The sequence below is a fragment of the Leptidea sinapis genome, chromosome 8 (assembly GCF_905404315.1).
Source record: "Leptidea sinapis chromosome 8, ilLepSina1.1, whole genome shotgun sequence".
NCBI lineage: Eukaryota > Metazoa > Arthropoda > Insecta > Lepidoptera > Pieridae > Leptidea > Leptidea sinapis.
In genome coordinates this window covers 13,843,889-13,858,502 of record NC_066272.1, presented here as the reverse complement: position 1 = coordinate 13,858,502, position 14,614 = coordinate 13,843,889, and the positions used below count along the sequence as shown (strand labels likewise).

Sequence of the window (14,614 nt, the reverse complement as noted above, 5' to 3'; positions counted from 1 at the left end):
AGGAATGGGTGTTTGAAAATGAGAACAGACCAGCAAAAGTGAAGCAGGCGAAAAACCCTGGTAAAAAAATGATCGCATTTTTTTTCTCAGCTACATGTCCCACCTGCACAAATCCACTTGAACATCAAAAGAGTGTTAATGCCAAGAATTATACCATTTGCTTACCCAGGGTGTTAAAAAAAGTTCGCGAAAGACGACCAAAAATTCGCGTTCTCCTATATCAAGACACGGCCTCGCTTCTTCACACACGGCCAACAAAACTGAGTCATTTTTAGCTTCCGAAAAAGTATAACTCGTCACCCATCCTTCACATAGCCCCGACCTAGCACCCTGTGATTTCTGTATTTTCCCCGAAATCAAAGATAAGATGAGAAGTTTCACTTTTACCAATTCCACAGAGGCAGTGATAGCGTTCAATCAGCACGTAGTTAACATGCCTTCAGATCTGTGGTCCGCCTGTTTTAAAAAATGGTTTGATCGCATGAAAAATGTTAAAAATGTAAAGGAGGGTTTTTTGAACAGCAAAAACATAATATTTTGATTCTAGCATGTTGTTTTTTTAACTTGCGCAAAACTTTTAGTGTGACCTACGTACTTAATATTGCCGACATCTTAGATGCTTTTCACCCCGAAAACTTTCCCGTAGAAAATTCCCGGGGACAGTTAAAAACCTATACTGACTAATATAGCGATTACACAACAACTTTTAGTGAAATTTGACATGTTGATACCTTATATTGTTCGAGACTGGCTCGAGTACGCCCATTTGGGCGTAGTATTAATTGGAGCACAGCGAACACCAATTCTTTATATAAATACTTAGTTGTGTATATTAACATGTATACGAAGTAATACATAATACTGGTGACTGGATCGACGAGGCGCCATAAGCAGCGATCAAGTAAAAGTAAACCAAAGACAAAAACAGCGTAACTATGTTATTTATTCTTCTATATATTATCTCAATTTTATAGTATAATAATATAGCTATAGCTTAAGATAGTGATTTTTGAATAATTTTTTCACGGTTTCATGTGAGCGTGTGTGTGTTCTGATCATGATTTTCATTTATGTGTCATTTTTTGAAGACAGAAGGCAAAGAGCACGACAGTCGTGAATCAAACGCTCTCATGAGTCGCATGTCTGAGCAAAAGTAGATGTAAATTCTACGTAATTTAAAGAGCGCTTATTATAGACCACAGAATATTCACATAGTAAAATATAGGTACCTACATGTTTTTAACAAGTAGATATTATTAATTTTATTGAAGTTTATGTATAACACTGATTCAAAACAAATTTAATACTCTATCTATGCTTGTTGTTTCAAATTCAAATATCTTATTCAAAATAGGATGTGACATCATTTACTGAAAGTCAAAAACTACCACCCATTCCAAATTGAATGCCTCAGACCTGAGAAGAATGGGCGCAACAAACTCAGCGGGCTTTTTTTATCGAAATATGTTTACAAAGTAATATTGTACAATTGAACTTATTATTTAATAGCCTGAGGGTGGTCACTCCATCCCCAATCTGTGGTATCATTAAGAAAGTAATTTATGTTATAGTAACCTTTACCACACAAACGTTTTTTTACAATTCTTTTGAATACCGTAATACTTGTGTTTTGAACATTTTCTGGGATCTTGTTGTAAAAGCATATAACATCGCCCCACAAAATACTTACTAACTCGACTTAGCTGAGTAGTAGGCATCATAAGTTTATGTCTATTCCTGGGTTTAGCGTTATGGTTATGACAGTTTCTGGCAAATTCACTTATGTGCCTATGAACATACATTATATTATCAAAAATATATTGAGAAGCAACAGTCAAGATGTTAATTTCTTTAAATGTTGCTCTCAATGATTCTTTAGGGCCTTGGTTATAAATAGCGTGAATAGCCCTCTTCTGCAGCACAAATATTGTATTAATATCGTCAGCGTTGCCCCATAGCAATATACCATAGGCCATAATACTATGGAAATAACTAAGGTATACTAGTCGCGCCGTATCTATGTCAGTTAATTGTCTAATCTTTTAACCACGTATGCTGCAGAACTAAGGCTGTTCGCCAATCCTTCAATATGAGGGCCCCATTGTAATTTGGTATCTAGAGTTATGTCAAGGAATATAGCAGATTCCACCGGTTCTATCACCTCTCCGTTTAACAAAACCTTTGCATCTACATTTTGGACATTTGGTTCGGTAAATTTAATGTATTTAGTTTTCTTGCTATTTAACAATAGGTTATTAGCGCTAAACCAGTACACGATGTCAGATAGAATATCGTTCACTTCGTCATACATAGCTTGGTTTCTTTTCACTTTGAAGATCAGTGAAGTGTTGTCCGCAAACAATACTGCCTTATGTTTTTTCTCTACAAGATTAGGAACATCATTTATATAGATAAGGAAGAAGAACGGTCCAAGAAAAGACCCTTGTGGTACCCATACTGAGAGAAGTCCCAGGAGATCTCCTGCCATTCGCACAACCCTCTGAATTATATTATTTAGATATGAAGTCAGAAGATCGAGCGTAGCTCCTTTTATGCCATAGTGATATAACTTCCTGACCAGCGTTGGATGTTGAACACAATCAAAAGCCTTAGATAAATCACAGAAGATGCCAAGTGCACTCTGCAATTCCTCCCAGGCATCAAAATATTCTTGATTAGCTCAACAGCTGCATCCGTTGTTGAACATCTCCTAGTAAAGCCAAATTGTTTTTAAATTAAGTAACCTATGAGAGTTAAAGTAAGTAAGCATTGGGCTTAAAATTATTTTTTCAAAATTTTTACTAAGGCCAAAGGGTCGGCAAAACTGACACAGGACGATAGTTATTCGGGTCAGAAGAGCATCCCGTCTTAAATATTGGTGTAATTTTACTATGTTTCAGAAGTTCAGGAAACACGCCACAATTAACACAATTATTAAAGACTATTGCAAGATATGGTGCTATGACATCAATATACCCCATATATCAGCAGTGTTTTACATGTTTACCGGACAGACCACACTTTTTTAAAGTGGAAAAGAAGAAGGTTAATGGAGAGGTCAAAGTCAAAACAAACTTTATTAGCAACAATTATCTCGGCTTATATAACGATTATATGATAAATATATATATATTACATTAATATTCTTTCAATACTCTTATAACCGTCTCGCAAGCATCAGTAATGCATTGACTACTTTTTACCTTTGATATCCGATGCAAATACAACAAAGAAGAATATGGATCACAAAAAGCTAGAAATCTCATGCAAGCATCAAACAAAAAAAAGCACTTACGCCTTAGGCCGGCAACGCTCCTGTGACTCCTCTGGTGTTGCAAGAGAATGTGGGCGGTGGTGATCACTTATCACCAGGTGACCCCTACGCTCGTTTGTCCTCCTTTTCCATTTTTTTTTATAAAAGTGTATACATTTACCCTTAAAGCTATTACAGTATCTTATGAAGCCTACTAGAATTAGTTACAAGCAATCCCTTATGTCTAGCGTTAAAATAATAAAAATCACTATTAAGAGCAAAAGAGGTGACGATTTTTGTGAATGTATACTATATTTCATAAATATACTGACAATGAGCATTCATAATATTTAATTCTTTAATTTTTTCTTTGAGAGACTGTCTATAACCAAGTGGATATATAGCACAGCAAACACTATATAGTATTTTGCAGAGCAAACACTATTTCAATGTCAGTAGCATGACCCCACGGCAAAATACCGTAAGTCACGATGCTGTGAAAATAATTGATATATATATCTAGCGATCGCATTCTCCAAATTTACTGGTGTCGTTCAAAAAAAAATCTGAATCCACTTCTGTCTACTATTCTTAATTCATTCAATTTCCCTTGGCCCCTTCTTGCTGTCGTCTCCTCAAAAATGATCGCAACCAGTACTTGCATAATTATGCCCTATACAGGGAATTTCCTTAAATTTGCTTCATTTTGTATGATGTACAAGTATACTGCACTTATGAAGCCAAATTCCGCAGTACCTTCACTTTCCATTGTCAGTAGTGCCGTAGTCAATTGAACAGAAATATTCATTAACTTCTGTACTGATGTGTCATAAACGAGTTTAGCTACAAGCTTACAAGTATAAAACATGAGGATCATACACATGTAGACAACTAGTAGTTGACAAACAATTTCATACAAACTTTGTCTACAACAAGTTTTATATTTTTGTATTTTGAAAACATTGGTGTAAACGAGGGCTTAAACGACACCGAAAAACTAACTTACTCGGTATTAGTGTCAACTGTCAATGTCGCTTTGACGTTGATGTATTATTATATTAATTTAGCGACAGGCGAGCCGAGAACAGCAATTTCGGGCCTTATATCTTCTTGTTCTCGATTTTATTTTATAAAATTAAACATTTATGTATTGTATTTTTATATCATGCTGCCACTTTGATATTTATCTATCCAATACGTTGAAGGATTGTTGAATATGATATTAACTGATTTTTTGTAATATTGCAGTTACATGTAAGTGGATTTTTAAGTTATGTAAACCAACCGTAGACGTTCGCGATCGGCTATTTAATACATAATATTTTGCTGATCAATTTTGATTAAGTTGTCTCAATGTCAAAGTAACAGGTACTCTCAAGAGCCTTGTAAGATGTAATGTAACTAACTAGTAAGTTATAGTTTGTTGTAACTGCTCCATTGAAAGTGAAAGCTATTTGAATGTAACTGAAGTAATTGTTTGAACCTTGTAATAGTTGCACTTTCGTGGCGCGTACTATACCGTTTCAACCAGTTCAGGTGGAATAGAATTATAAATACTGAAATATTTTCAATGTTTTTCAAATAATAAATATAAACTTTACAACTATATCTCCCGTTAAGTATAGTATGTTACCTTCAATTGTTTTGGTTTTCCTAAGTGCTGTTATGTAAACTTTTATTGAACTGGAAAATATGTTTTGGCAATACAATTGATTGCATTGAATACTGTGCACAGGCTTCAGGTTAATTTATTTTTTACAGTATTAACAATGGACCATCATAATCATATGGAACACTCAATGAGTCATGGTCAAAATGCCTATGAGGATATAGACATGAAAGAGAGTTTGCTTTCAAATGCATCAAACCATTTGCATGACATTAATCAGGTAAGAAATTATTTTAAATTTATGAATACTAATAGGGCATATGTATATCTTTAAAAAAATAATCTAATATTATTTTAATAAACTTTACTGCTTTAGAATTATACCTACTTATTTTTTTATAAATCTCAAACTTTTTTGGGGATTTAAATGCTAGAAATACAAACAGTGTATTTAATGTAAAATATTTTGTTTCCTATTGTTTTTTAAATTTATTGTTTCCTCTCCATTTGTTCACTTGTTGCTATTATGATATTATAGTACATGCCCAATACCCATTAAAATTGTGTATAAATAAAATATCCAAACTGCTTGGCTTTTTATAACGATTTTTAAAGTAACTTCTTTGGTATATAATATTTTTAATTATTATATTATGGGGATGTAAACTATCAATAAAAAAATAAATCAGCCAAAATAGAATTATGTTTTTATTCTATATTATTATTAATTGAAGAATTATTATTCTCAATATTTTAAGTTTAAATGAAGTATTAATAGTATATCACAATTTTTTTTTTTTAATTATTATTCTTTTAATTATTAATCCTACACATTCCATATTAAACTATGGAATGGTCACCAATCTCATGAGATCATTTAGCAAATCTTAGGTTGATCTATATGCAACTATATAAAAATATTTTATACTAATATTCACTTTATAACTCATACTCAATATAATATAAAATATATTTTCTCTATAGCCACACATTTTTTTTTTATTTTAGTTACTAAATAGTACTTCCGATCTAAAGGCAGCAGCACAATTAAGTTCCCCAGAACGACAACATCATCATCATCACCAGGGTATGGCTTCCCATTCCATGTCAATGTCTATGACAGTAAGTGAAATTTAAAAAAAATTGTATTTACTATTATGTCTTGAAGTTCTCACACATTCATTAATTCTTCATGACCTACAAATATTTCTGTGGATTACCATCTACAGTAATATAAGTACAGAAGAAAAAACTTTATATTTACAAATTTTTCAAGATGGGTTTATTACACATTGAATCTTTAATGTAAGTGTAATTAAGAGGAAATAGAATGTTTGTAGTCTCTGTTATATTTGTGCTGTGCTAGTGACAGAGTACTGGCTCTTGGCTATTTAACACTTGCATTGTCAAATTGGTACTGCAAATAAGCTAGGTCAACCGTACCAAAAAAAGAGGGCTTGTTTGAAAGTGTATGGTGCAGGTACGGTATATCAATACCATGAAAAATAGAAGTCCCTAATAAGGCCTATCTTGATTGTATTTACCTAGATTGCAATTGTGTAAGTTATCCATTAATGTTGTTAAAGTAAAAAATGTTACAAGAGAAAGTTTAACAATTGATTTAGAAAGTACATTGGAGTGTGCAAAGTCTTTCACATAAATTTGGATTGTTCATAATAAAGTTAAAGTAGATATAGTTTTACTGTCCAAGGCATTATAGATATATAATGCCTATGATTAATATCATATATTGTGGCATTGGAAAATCATGATCTGATTGAATTGTAGTGGATCCCATGTGTGTATAGACATCGCCTCATTGTGTGTCTCCTACAGCAACTATCAAAGAAGACCATGTTCCAAAAAGCTGTTTGACATGTATAGCCGAGTGGTTAGCGATCCTACCTACTAAGGTAGAGGTCTCGGGTTCGAATCCCGGTAGGTGCAAGCATTTATATGATGAATATGGATGTTTGTTTCCGAGTCATGGATGTTTAAATGTATTAATGTATGTTTAAGTAAGTATATTGTATTAAATATATCATTGTCTTGTAACCCATAACACAGGCTATATATGCTTAACTTGGGGCAAGATAATTTGTGTAAAAAGTGTGTCAATCTTATTATTATATGTTTTCGGCTCCAAATTCCACCTTTGCACGACACACCACAAATTAGAATATCATCCCCACCAGGCCGTGTGACATCCACAGGCGGTTTTCAAAGAACATTCTCCCACATACATACAAACAAGTTATGGAATGAGTGGTGCATCCATAAATAAGCATGGGTACCCTCAAAAAAGTGTGAACACCTTTTAAAAGGCTTACAACACTCCTGTGATTTCTCTAGTGTTTGCTAGAGAATGTGGGTGGCGCTAATCACTTAAAGTCAGGTGACCCATATGTTTGTTAGTCCTCCTTTTCCATAAAAAAATATCATAATGCACACTAGCATTGAAATTCATTTGTACTGAGTATCAGTACAAATCAACAATAATTACACACATTTATTTTTGTTCACCAGTTCCGTGCACTGGATGGAAGCTAGATGGGTACCACAGCTGCACCTCTTTCTGCCATCAAGCTACTCCTCACATATAGCTATAAATATAAATATTGAAATTTCTGGGCTAATGAGAATTAACATCTTATGTATCAAAGTGAAGAGCTGCAATTGTGATGCCGCTCATAAATTTGGTTTTCTCTCTAACCCTTAGGTGAACATCTTGCTTGTTTCATGGCTTATTCTAATTAAAAAATAATGTTTCATCAATTTGACTACAAAATCAATTAATTCTTCTTTTAGTTTCATGGAGGCTATTTGGAAACAATTCTCTTTTCGTGGTGGAAGGTAACGGATGTGGGAGAATTTGTTGGATCATTCATAGCAATATTTATCATGGCACTTTTGTATGAAGGGTGAGAAAGTGTAAATTTATGTAGTTATTATTCTGAATTTAATAAGCATGTTCTTATTACATATTTGAAGTTGCTACAAAAATTATACCTCTTGTTTGTGGGCTTAAGTGGGAAATCTTTTTTGGCTTATTTATAGCTGGTCCGAGTAATTCCAGAATAATTAATTACAAAGTCTTAAAATAGTATTTGTAAAATTTTAATTAATATCTGATATTTTTAATAAATAACCAGTACTAAATCTAAAAATATACCAGTAGTTGTCTGTTATTTATATATTATTAAATTTATTACATGTAAGCTTCCTTTTATTTGTTTATGTAATTCACTGGTTTTTCTTTATAGTTTTAGCCTGCAACCTAAAATTAGTCATTATATTATATTTAAGGTGACATCACCAAATGGCCCAACGGAAGACCAGTGCTGATTTTCAAACCAGCAAACATGCTGAGTTGGGATCACTTTGTGACATAGAAAATAATAGCTCTAAGTTTTATTTTTTTCTTTTTGTATTATACAAATGATTTAAGTTGTTTTTAGTGTTAATTCCGTCAGTCTCGTGCCAGATTTTGGCGAGACAACACGTCCTGGGGATGCCTCGTGTAGAGGCGAAACACGTGTCGAATTGTTTCAAAAAACAAATATTGGCGGAATTAACACTAAAGACAACTTAAATCATTTGTATAATTATGGATTTCCGCAAAGTAACGCCTACTTCAATAAATTTTCTTTTTGTATTGACGATATTTAAGTACTATATGTTACAAATAAACATTTTTCAATGCATTTTATATTTTTTATATCTGCATTTCAGGCTAAAATATTACAGAAAACATTTATTATGGAAGACATACACTGGACTTCAATACTGTGCTGTAAGTCCCCCTGACAAAGGTGTTGCTAATATGTGTGCTGCAGAAGATCCACAAGTTATACAGTGAGAGAACTAAAAAATTTGATTTTCATATATATTTATATTAATATATTTTGAAATAGAAATGTCCTCAAGCCCCAAACCTAAATTTCAAACCTTTATACTATATATTTGGCCAAATACACACATATTGTAAGGTTGAATGATTTTTTTGGTTGTGCTAATCTATTGGTCTACGAGTTTGGATTTGAGCTTGTACAAAGTAAAATATTTTTAACTCAAACTTCCCTCCAATGATCACTGTGACACCATAAATTAGGCCCATACTCAAATGTTATTGATTCAGTTCTGGAAAACCAAAAATTGTGCTATACATTATCTGTGGTCTAATCAATGTTGTGCAATAGCCATTGTCTGATTCTGATGATCATTAGTTCTACAGGCCAGAATGCTATAAGTGTTTTACTCATTTGTTTTCATAGTTTTATTCCATAGCAGTTTCACAATAAATTTTAAATGATGTCTAGGTTTCCCTTCATTTGCTTGGGTTAGTGTACTGCCAAATATATGTGGTAATCAAAATGTGTTTGTTAGCAGACAGCACAACCTTATTTTATGGATAAAGAGGACAAATAAGCATAGCTGTATGAGGGTCACCTGTTGTAAAGTGATCACCCCCATCCACATTCTTTTGCAACACCAGAGGAATCATAGGAGTGTTGCCGGTCTTTGAGGTGACTATTTTTTGAAGGTGCCCATGTCACATTGTCCCAGAAACTAATAAAAAATAATCATCTCAATCTTTTTTGTGTTTACTGTTTGACCAAACCACAGTAGGTATTTTTTGATAAATATTTGTTTAGCAAGTCCAGCTAAATACCAATTTATATCAGAGTCTGATTTAATTGATTTGATGAAATAAAGAAAAGCAACTTTTGTTAAAAAATAATAATAATATTTATTTTTTTAGGCCAGTTCCACATGTACTTGACAGGAACATGTAAGTATATAAAGAAACAATATCATGTAGTTTTTTTTTTTAATAATTATGCTGTTCCAATATTGCGCAATCTTGTTTCAGACCTACAATGATGAGCTCAGCACATGTTTGGCAGACTGGACTGCACGGTATCCAAGTATTTGTTAGCTACATGTTAATGTTAGTGTTTATGACATATAATGTTTGGTTATGTGCCGCTGTTGTGCTAGGTTCAGCAACAGGATACTTTCTCTTTGGCTGGCGAGAATCAGTTGTGGTGGATTTCACAGAACATTGTCACTGATGTACTAATAAGATACATTGTCCAAGTATTACTATTGTTAATGATATTTAAACAATATTGAAACTCAAAACATACTTTACCACCAAATGCACAAACAAACAAAGCAATCCAATGAATGAGTAATTAGAGACCATTAACAATCAGATATGCCAAACCATCATGATGATGAAAGGGTACTCATAAATGTTTGTTTTCATTATTTGTACAGTATTAACTGATAACTTGTAAGTGAACAAATAAAATAGCAGATAATATTGATCAAGAACATTTATTTACAGTAGTTATTATTGTTTATTTAATGCATACATAAATTTACAAGAGAATTATCTAAGCTATGCATATATGTAATGTCAGAGAAGATATAATATGTACCTACTTTGTACTCTACAAATTAATATGAAATAAAACCACACAAAGGGTATTCCTAGCTTTAAAAAGTTTTCACTACTTTTTATTAGAATGTATCATTGTTCCACAACATTGTAAAAACAAAAAAAAACAGAGTTGCATGTATTCTCTTTCATGGAATGTCGGATTCACCACAGTCTTTAAGGTCACCAATCTATTGAGATCATTTAGCAAATTGGGAGGTTAATGCCCAAATATTTGTATTCAATATCTTCTCCACAAGAGTTAAATAATTTCCATAGAAATATGGTTTGTAATTTTAATTCACAAAATATCCTAAAGGTTTTGCTTTCTTTTATTTTGCAAACTCACATTAAATTAGTTTGATGGCTCATTAACATGTTGGTTCCTTGGTTGATAACCTATTAATGAGCACAAAACATTAATTTTAGGCCATAATTTCAACTAATTGCCACAAAAATATTTTGAATTGTCTAATTAACACATTGTTTGTAAGTTTGGTGGTAAAAACATATATTTTAAGACAGCCTTTTTGGGTATACATTTTATTTATACCAGTTACTATTATACAATAAAGGGTTTTAGGTTATTAGAAAATATAAATATAATACTTTTTTACTTTGTTTAATTTTTTATCTAGTCACATTTGAGAACCCCTGCAATAATTATTATTACAGGTTTAATTCAACTCCTCATATAGAATTATATATAATATACATCCTATAAGTTATTTTGAGTAATGTCTGATTTCAAAACAATTAATTCAGGCCATGAGAACCAGAGTGGCCTGACTACATTTTTTACAATAAGAGGTTTATAATTTCTGAAAGTTAAAATTACTCTTTGGAAGTTTTTTATATTTCTTAATTTTTGGCAATTTTTTGGTTGGTCTTTTTATAAACATTGGTCTTAATTATACAAATAATATTATATTATTTAGAAAAAGATAATCTTTTAATTATTTAGATTGCACATCAGAATGTTTATGACCGTTGTGTTTTTTTAAATTTGAGCTACTATTACATCTATAATCACAGTGGAGACACTGATATGGTTTGTTGTTCAAATGTATACGCATATGTACTTTGAGAGAATTGGAAAAATTGGTACTAAAAGTACATTGATCACATAAATAAAGCTTATCTAAATTATGAGTTCTTTTGTGTTTTAATAAATTAGATGATATTGAAGAAGAGTATGAACAATCTTGAAATGGACAACAATATATTTTGGGAGTTGCTTTAGCGCCAACTAAATATTTTTGTGATCTGAAAACAAAATATTCTTAGTAGCAAGATTCACATATTCTTATTTAGCAAAACATCTACCTGCATACCTGTTTACATGTGTACTTTTGATTTCTTCCCCATCTTTGACACAGTACGATTTTTCTTTAGACTCAACAGATTGTTTAAGTTCTCCAATCAGATATTGAGATATGATAGATTTTGGTTGTGCACTAAACATAATAATTTTATTTCTAATTGGTCTCCCGGCTCTATTTCTAGAGCAAATTGTATACTTCGATGGTTTCTCTATTTCTAGAGGGTTTTTCTCTTGCACAATCTCCATATTATTACAAAGGATACAAAAAGCACAGATCACTTTAAGTATGTTACACTAACAAAAAGTGAAGAACTAAGACTGGATAGTATAAATAATCTCTAATACTTTAACGTACTAACGGTTAAAGTATCAGGGTATATTCGTTAAATGTAAAAAATTAAAAACAATTCTACCTACACAACCTAGGTACTCTATAGTCGGAAATGTAATTCGAGATCAAAATTGTAAACAAAGAAGTGACACTGTCAAAATGACAATTCAGAGATTATCAACATTTTTCTAGGTAGTTTAATAATAAACTTATTGGTAAACGTCGAAAAACATTGGGTCAGAATAGGTAGCTATCACGCGTGAGTCGAGTTTTAGTAACCACTTTTTTTAAAAGGCTTTATCTACTGCAGCCTATTGTAAAATTGATTGCAGCAGTTTTCTTTTCTGTTATTGTACATTTATTTTGGTGAGTGGTCTTAACATTTTAATATAGATATTAGTTCATACATCTAACCTAACTAACTTCTACACTATGGAGATCTCTCCTCCGGATCCACCGGATATTCCTGCTCTCACTGGCTCGAAACGACGGCTAGAAGATAGTTCTTCAGGAAACAGAAGCCCTAAAAATCAATTATCGATACGGACATGAGCCTGCCTCTATCCAAAATGTATATAATATAATAATAATATTGACACACTTTTCACACAAATTATCTTGCCCCAAGTTAAGCATATATAGCCTGTGTTATGGGTTACAAGACAATGATATATTTAATACAATATACTTACTTAAACATACATAAATTCATATAAACATACATAAATACATTTATTTTTTTTATTCATATAAACATCCATGACTCGGAAACAAACAGCCATATTCATCATATAAATGCTAGTATATAGTGATCGATCTTAATAATTGGTATCAAACAGTATACAACATTTGATAAAGGACCTTTTTTGATCCACGTCTCCCGTATGGAAGAAGACCCTGTCTCAGGTTTCACTATAAAACCAATTAAATTCGGCCAGCTACTCCACAGACACAAAATCGCTAATATTTGCCCTGACGGAATAAAAAAAGTAGGTAGAAATAAAATTTCAATAGTATTTAAAACAGCCAAAGATGCCAACAGTTTTCTTGATAACCCACTTTTAGCCGCTAATAAATATACCGCAACAATTCCCAACTATAACATCACCAAGATGGGTATAGTTCGCCAAGTCCCAATGGACCTGTCTATGAATGAGTTTGTGGAGTCGGTTGATCTTCCCACTGGTTGTGGAAAGATTTTAAAGGCTCGCAGACTCAATAGGAAAGTAATTGAGGAGGGTAGAGTGACTTGGGTACCAACCCAAACCATTGTATTAACATTTCAAGGCCAATTGCTGCCGGGAAAAATCTTCCTTATCCACAATTCCTTTTCTACTATCCAATGACAGAACTGTTGCCGCTTTGGCCATATAAAAACAGTATGTAGATCTAAGCCAAGGTGCTTCAAATGTGCCCAATCCAATGCTGGTGATACATTGCCAGCAACAAGGCTTGTCCTGAACATGGTAGACAAAAATCCATTAAAGCAATCATGTCTCAGGAAAATTTATCTTATGAGGAGGCAGCAAACCGTTGCCCGTAATCAGTAAAGCCTTACTCTGAAATTCTCCTCAATCCCTCATTACCCTATAACTCTTCCTCAACTCATACCACTCAGCCACCCATTTCTCCTACTGTCAGTTACAGGAAAACTGTAACACTCCCTTTACGCTCCAAACCCATTTTAAGTAAGTCCTACGATTGTGCTGCTCATCAGGCCATCATTGCCGATGTTCCTTCATCCTTCCCGAATGGTTCTGCACTATCCCATCAATCCAATTTTTATCATCAGCGCAGGATGACAACCTCTTGGAGGCTCTCCTGTCCATCATTCTATCCCTTATAACTTAAAACAGTCTAAGCTTACCGTCCAACGTTACCCATCAACTTTCACAAATTCTGTCCTTAGTTAATAACCATGGAACCAGTGTCCATTCTGCAATAAAACACCAGAAGCCTACGTCCTAAAAAACCCAGTCTTACACATCTCATAAATAAATATCTTCCTTCTGCCACCGCCATCTCTGAGACATGGCTGGTCCCTGGTTCACACTTCAGGGTCCCCGGCTATGTATGCCTCAGAGATGATCGGGCAGAAAGTGTGGTGCGGGTTGCGCCTTATTAATAAGACGCACCCTTCCTAGTCCTCATCCAGGTATAAATATTGTTGCAGCAAAGGTTATGAACATCTCTCTAGTCTCAATCTATGTGCCTCAACCTCAGTCAACCATGATTACTTATATCCTCTTTTTAATTTCATCTATTCCCCCTCCTATTATTGTTATCGAAGACTTTAATGCTCATCACACTTCATGGGGCTCAAGCCACAGTGATTATTTTGCCCTCTCTCTCTTAGACATATTTGATGAGTGTGATCTGTGTATTATCAATGATGGCTCTCCTACCCGCAGGGTTTCACCTTCTCAAAATCCCAAAAGTGCAGTTGACCTCATCTTGTGTTCTCCGTGTCTGGCTCTTCTTGGTGGGATGCTGAGTGCACTGCTGCTGCCAAAGAAAGGAAGTTATCGGAAAAAAGTTATAACAGAAACATGTCACTTTCTAACTTTATTCACTATAAAAAAGTTGCGGCAAAAGCTACATATTTATTTAAAAAAAAAAAGAAAAAACAAGGATGGATTAAATTTGCCAAA

General features: G+C 33.2%; 1 protein-coding gene and 1 long non-coding RNA gene across 5 annotated transcripts; one reads left to right on the top strand and one right to left on the bottom strand.

Annotated features, from left to right (window-relative positions):
* Positions 1 to 4,314: 4,314 nt before the first annotated feature.
* LOC126965737 (high affinity copper uptake protein 1) lies at positions 4,315 to 10,921 on the top strand. Of its 4 annotated transcripts, none has more exons than XM_050809494.1 (7): positions 4,315 to 4,507; positions 5,015 to 5,142; positions 5,871 to 5,984; positions 7,671 to 7,783; positions 8,595 to 8,717; positions 9,625 to 9,654; positions 9,736 to 10,921. In XM_050809494.1, the coding sequence occupies exons 2-7, from the start codon at positions 5,023 to 5,025 to the stop codon at positions 9,935 to 9,937; spliced, it is 702 nt and encodes a 233-aa protein (XP_050665451.1). In that variant the 5' UTR covers positions 4,315 to 4,507; positions 5,015 to 5,022; the 3' UTR covers positions 9,938 to 10,921. The 4 variants fall into 4 exon arrangements, with proteins under 4 accessions (XP_050665451.1, XP_050665454.1, XP_050665452.1 ...); XM_050809497.1 differs by lacking the exon at positions 4,315 to 4,507 and adding an exon at positions 4,542 to 4,661; XM_050809495.1 differs by lacking the exon at positions 4,315 to 4,507 and adding an exon at positions 4,645 to 4,789.
* Positions 9,605 to 12,063, bottom strand: LOC126965766 (uncharacterized). Its single transcript, XR_007729585.1, has 2 exons — positions 11,643 to 12,063; positions 9,605 to 11,574 (listed from the first exon to the last, which is right to left on the bottom strand). It is a non-coding gene; the product is annotated as an uncharacterized LOC126965766 (long non-coding RNA).
* Between the last annotated feature and the right edge of the window lie 2,551 nt (positions 12,064 to 14,614).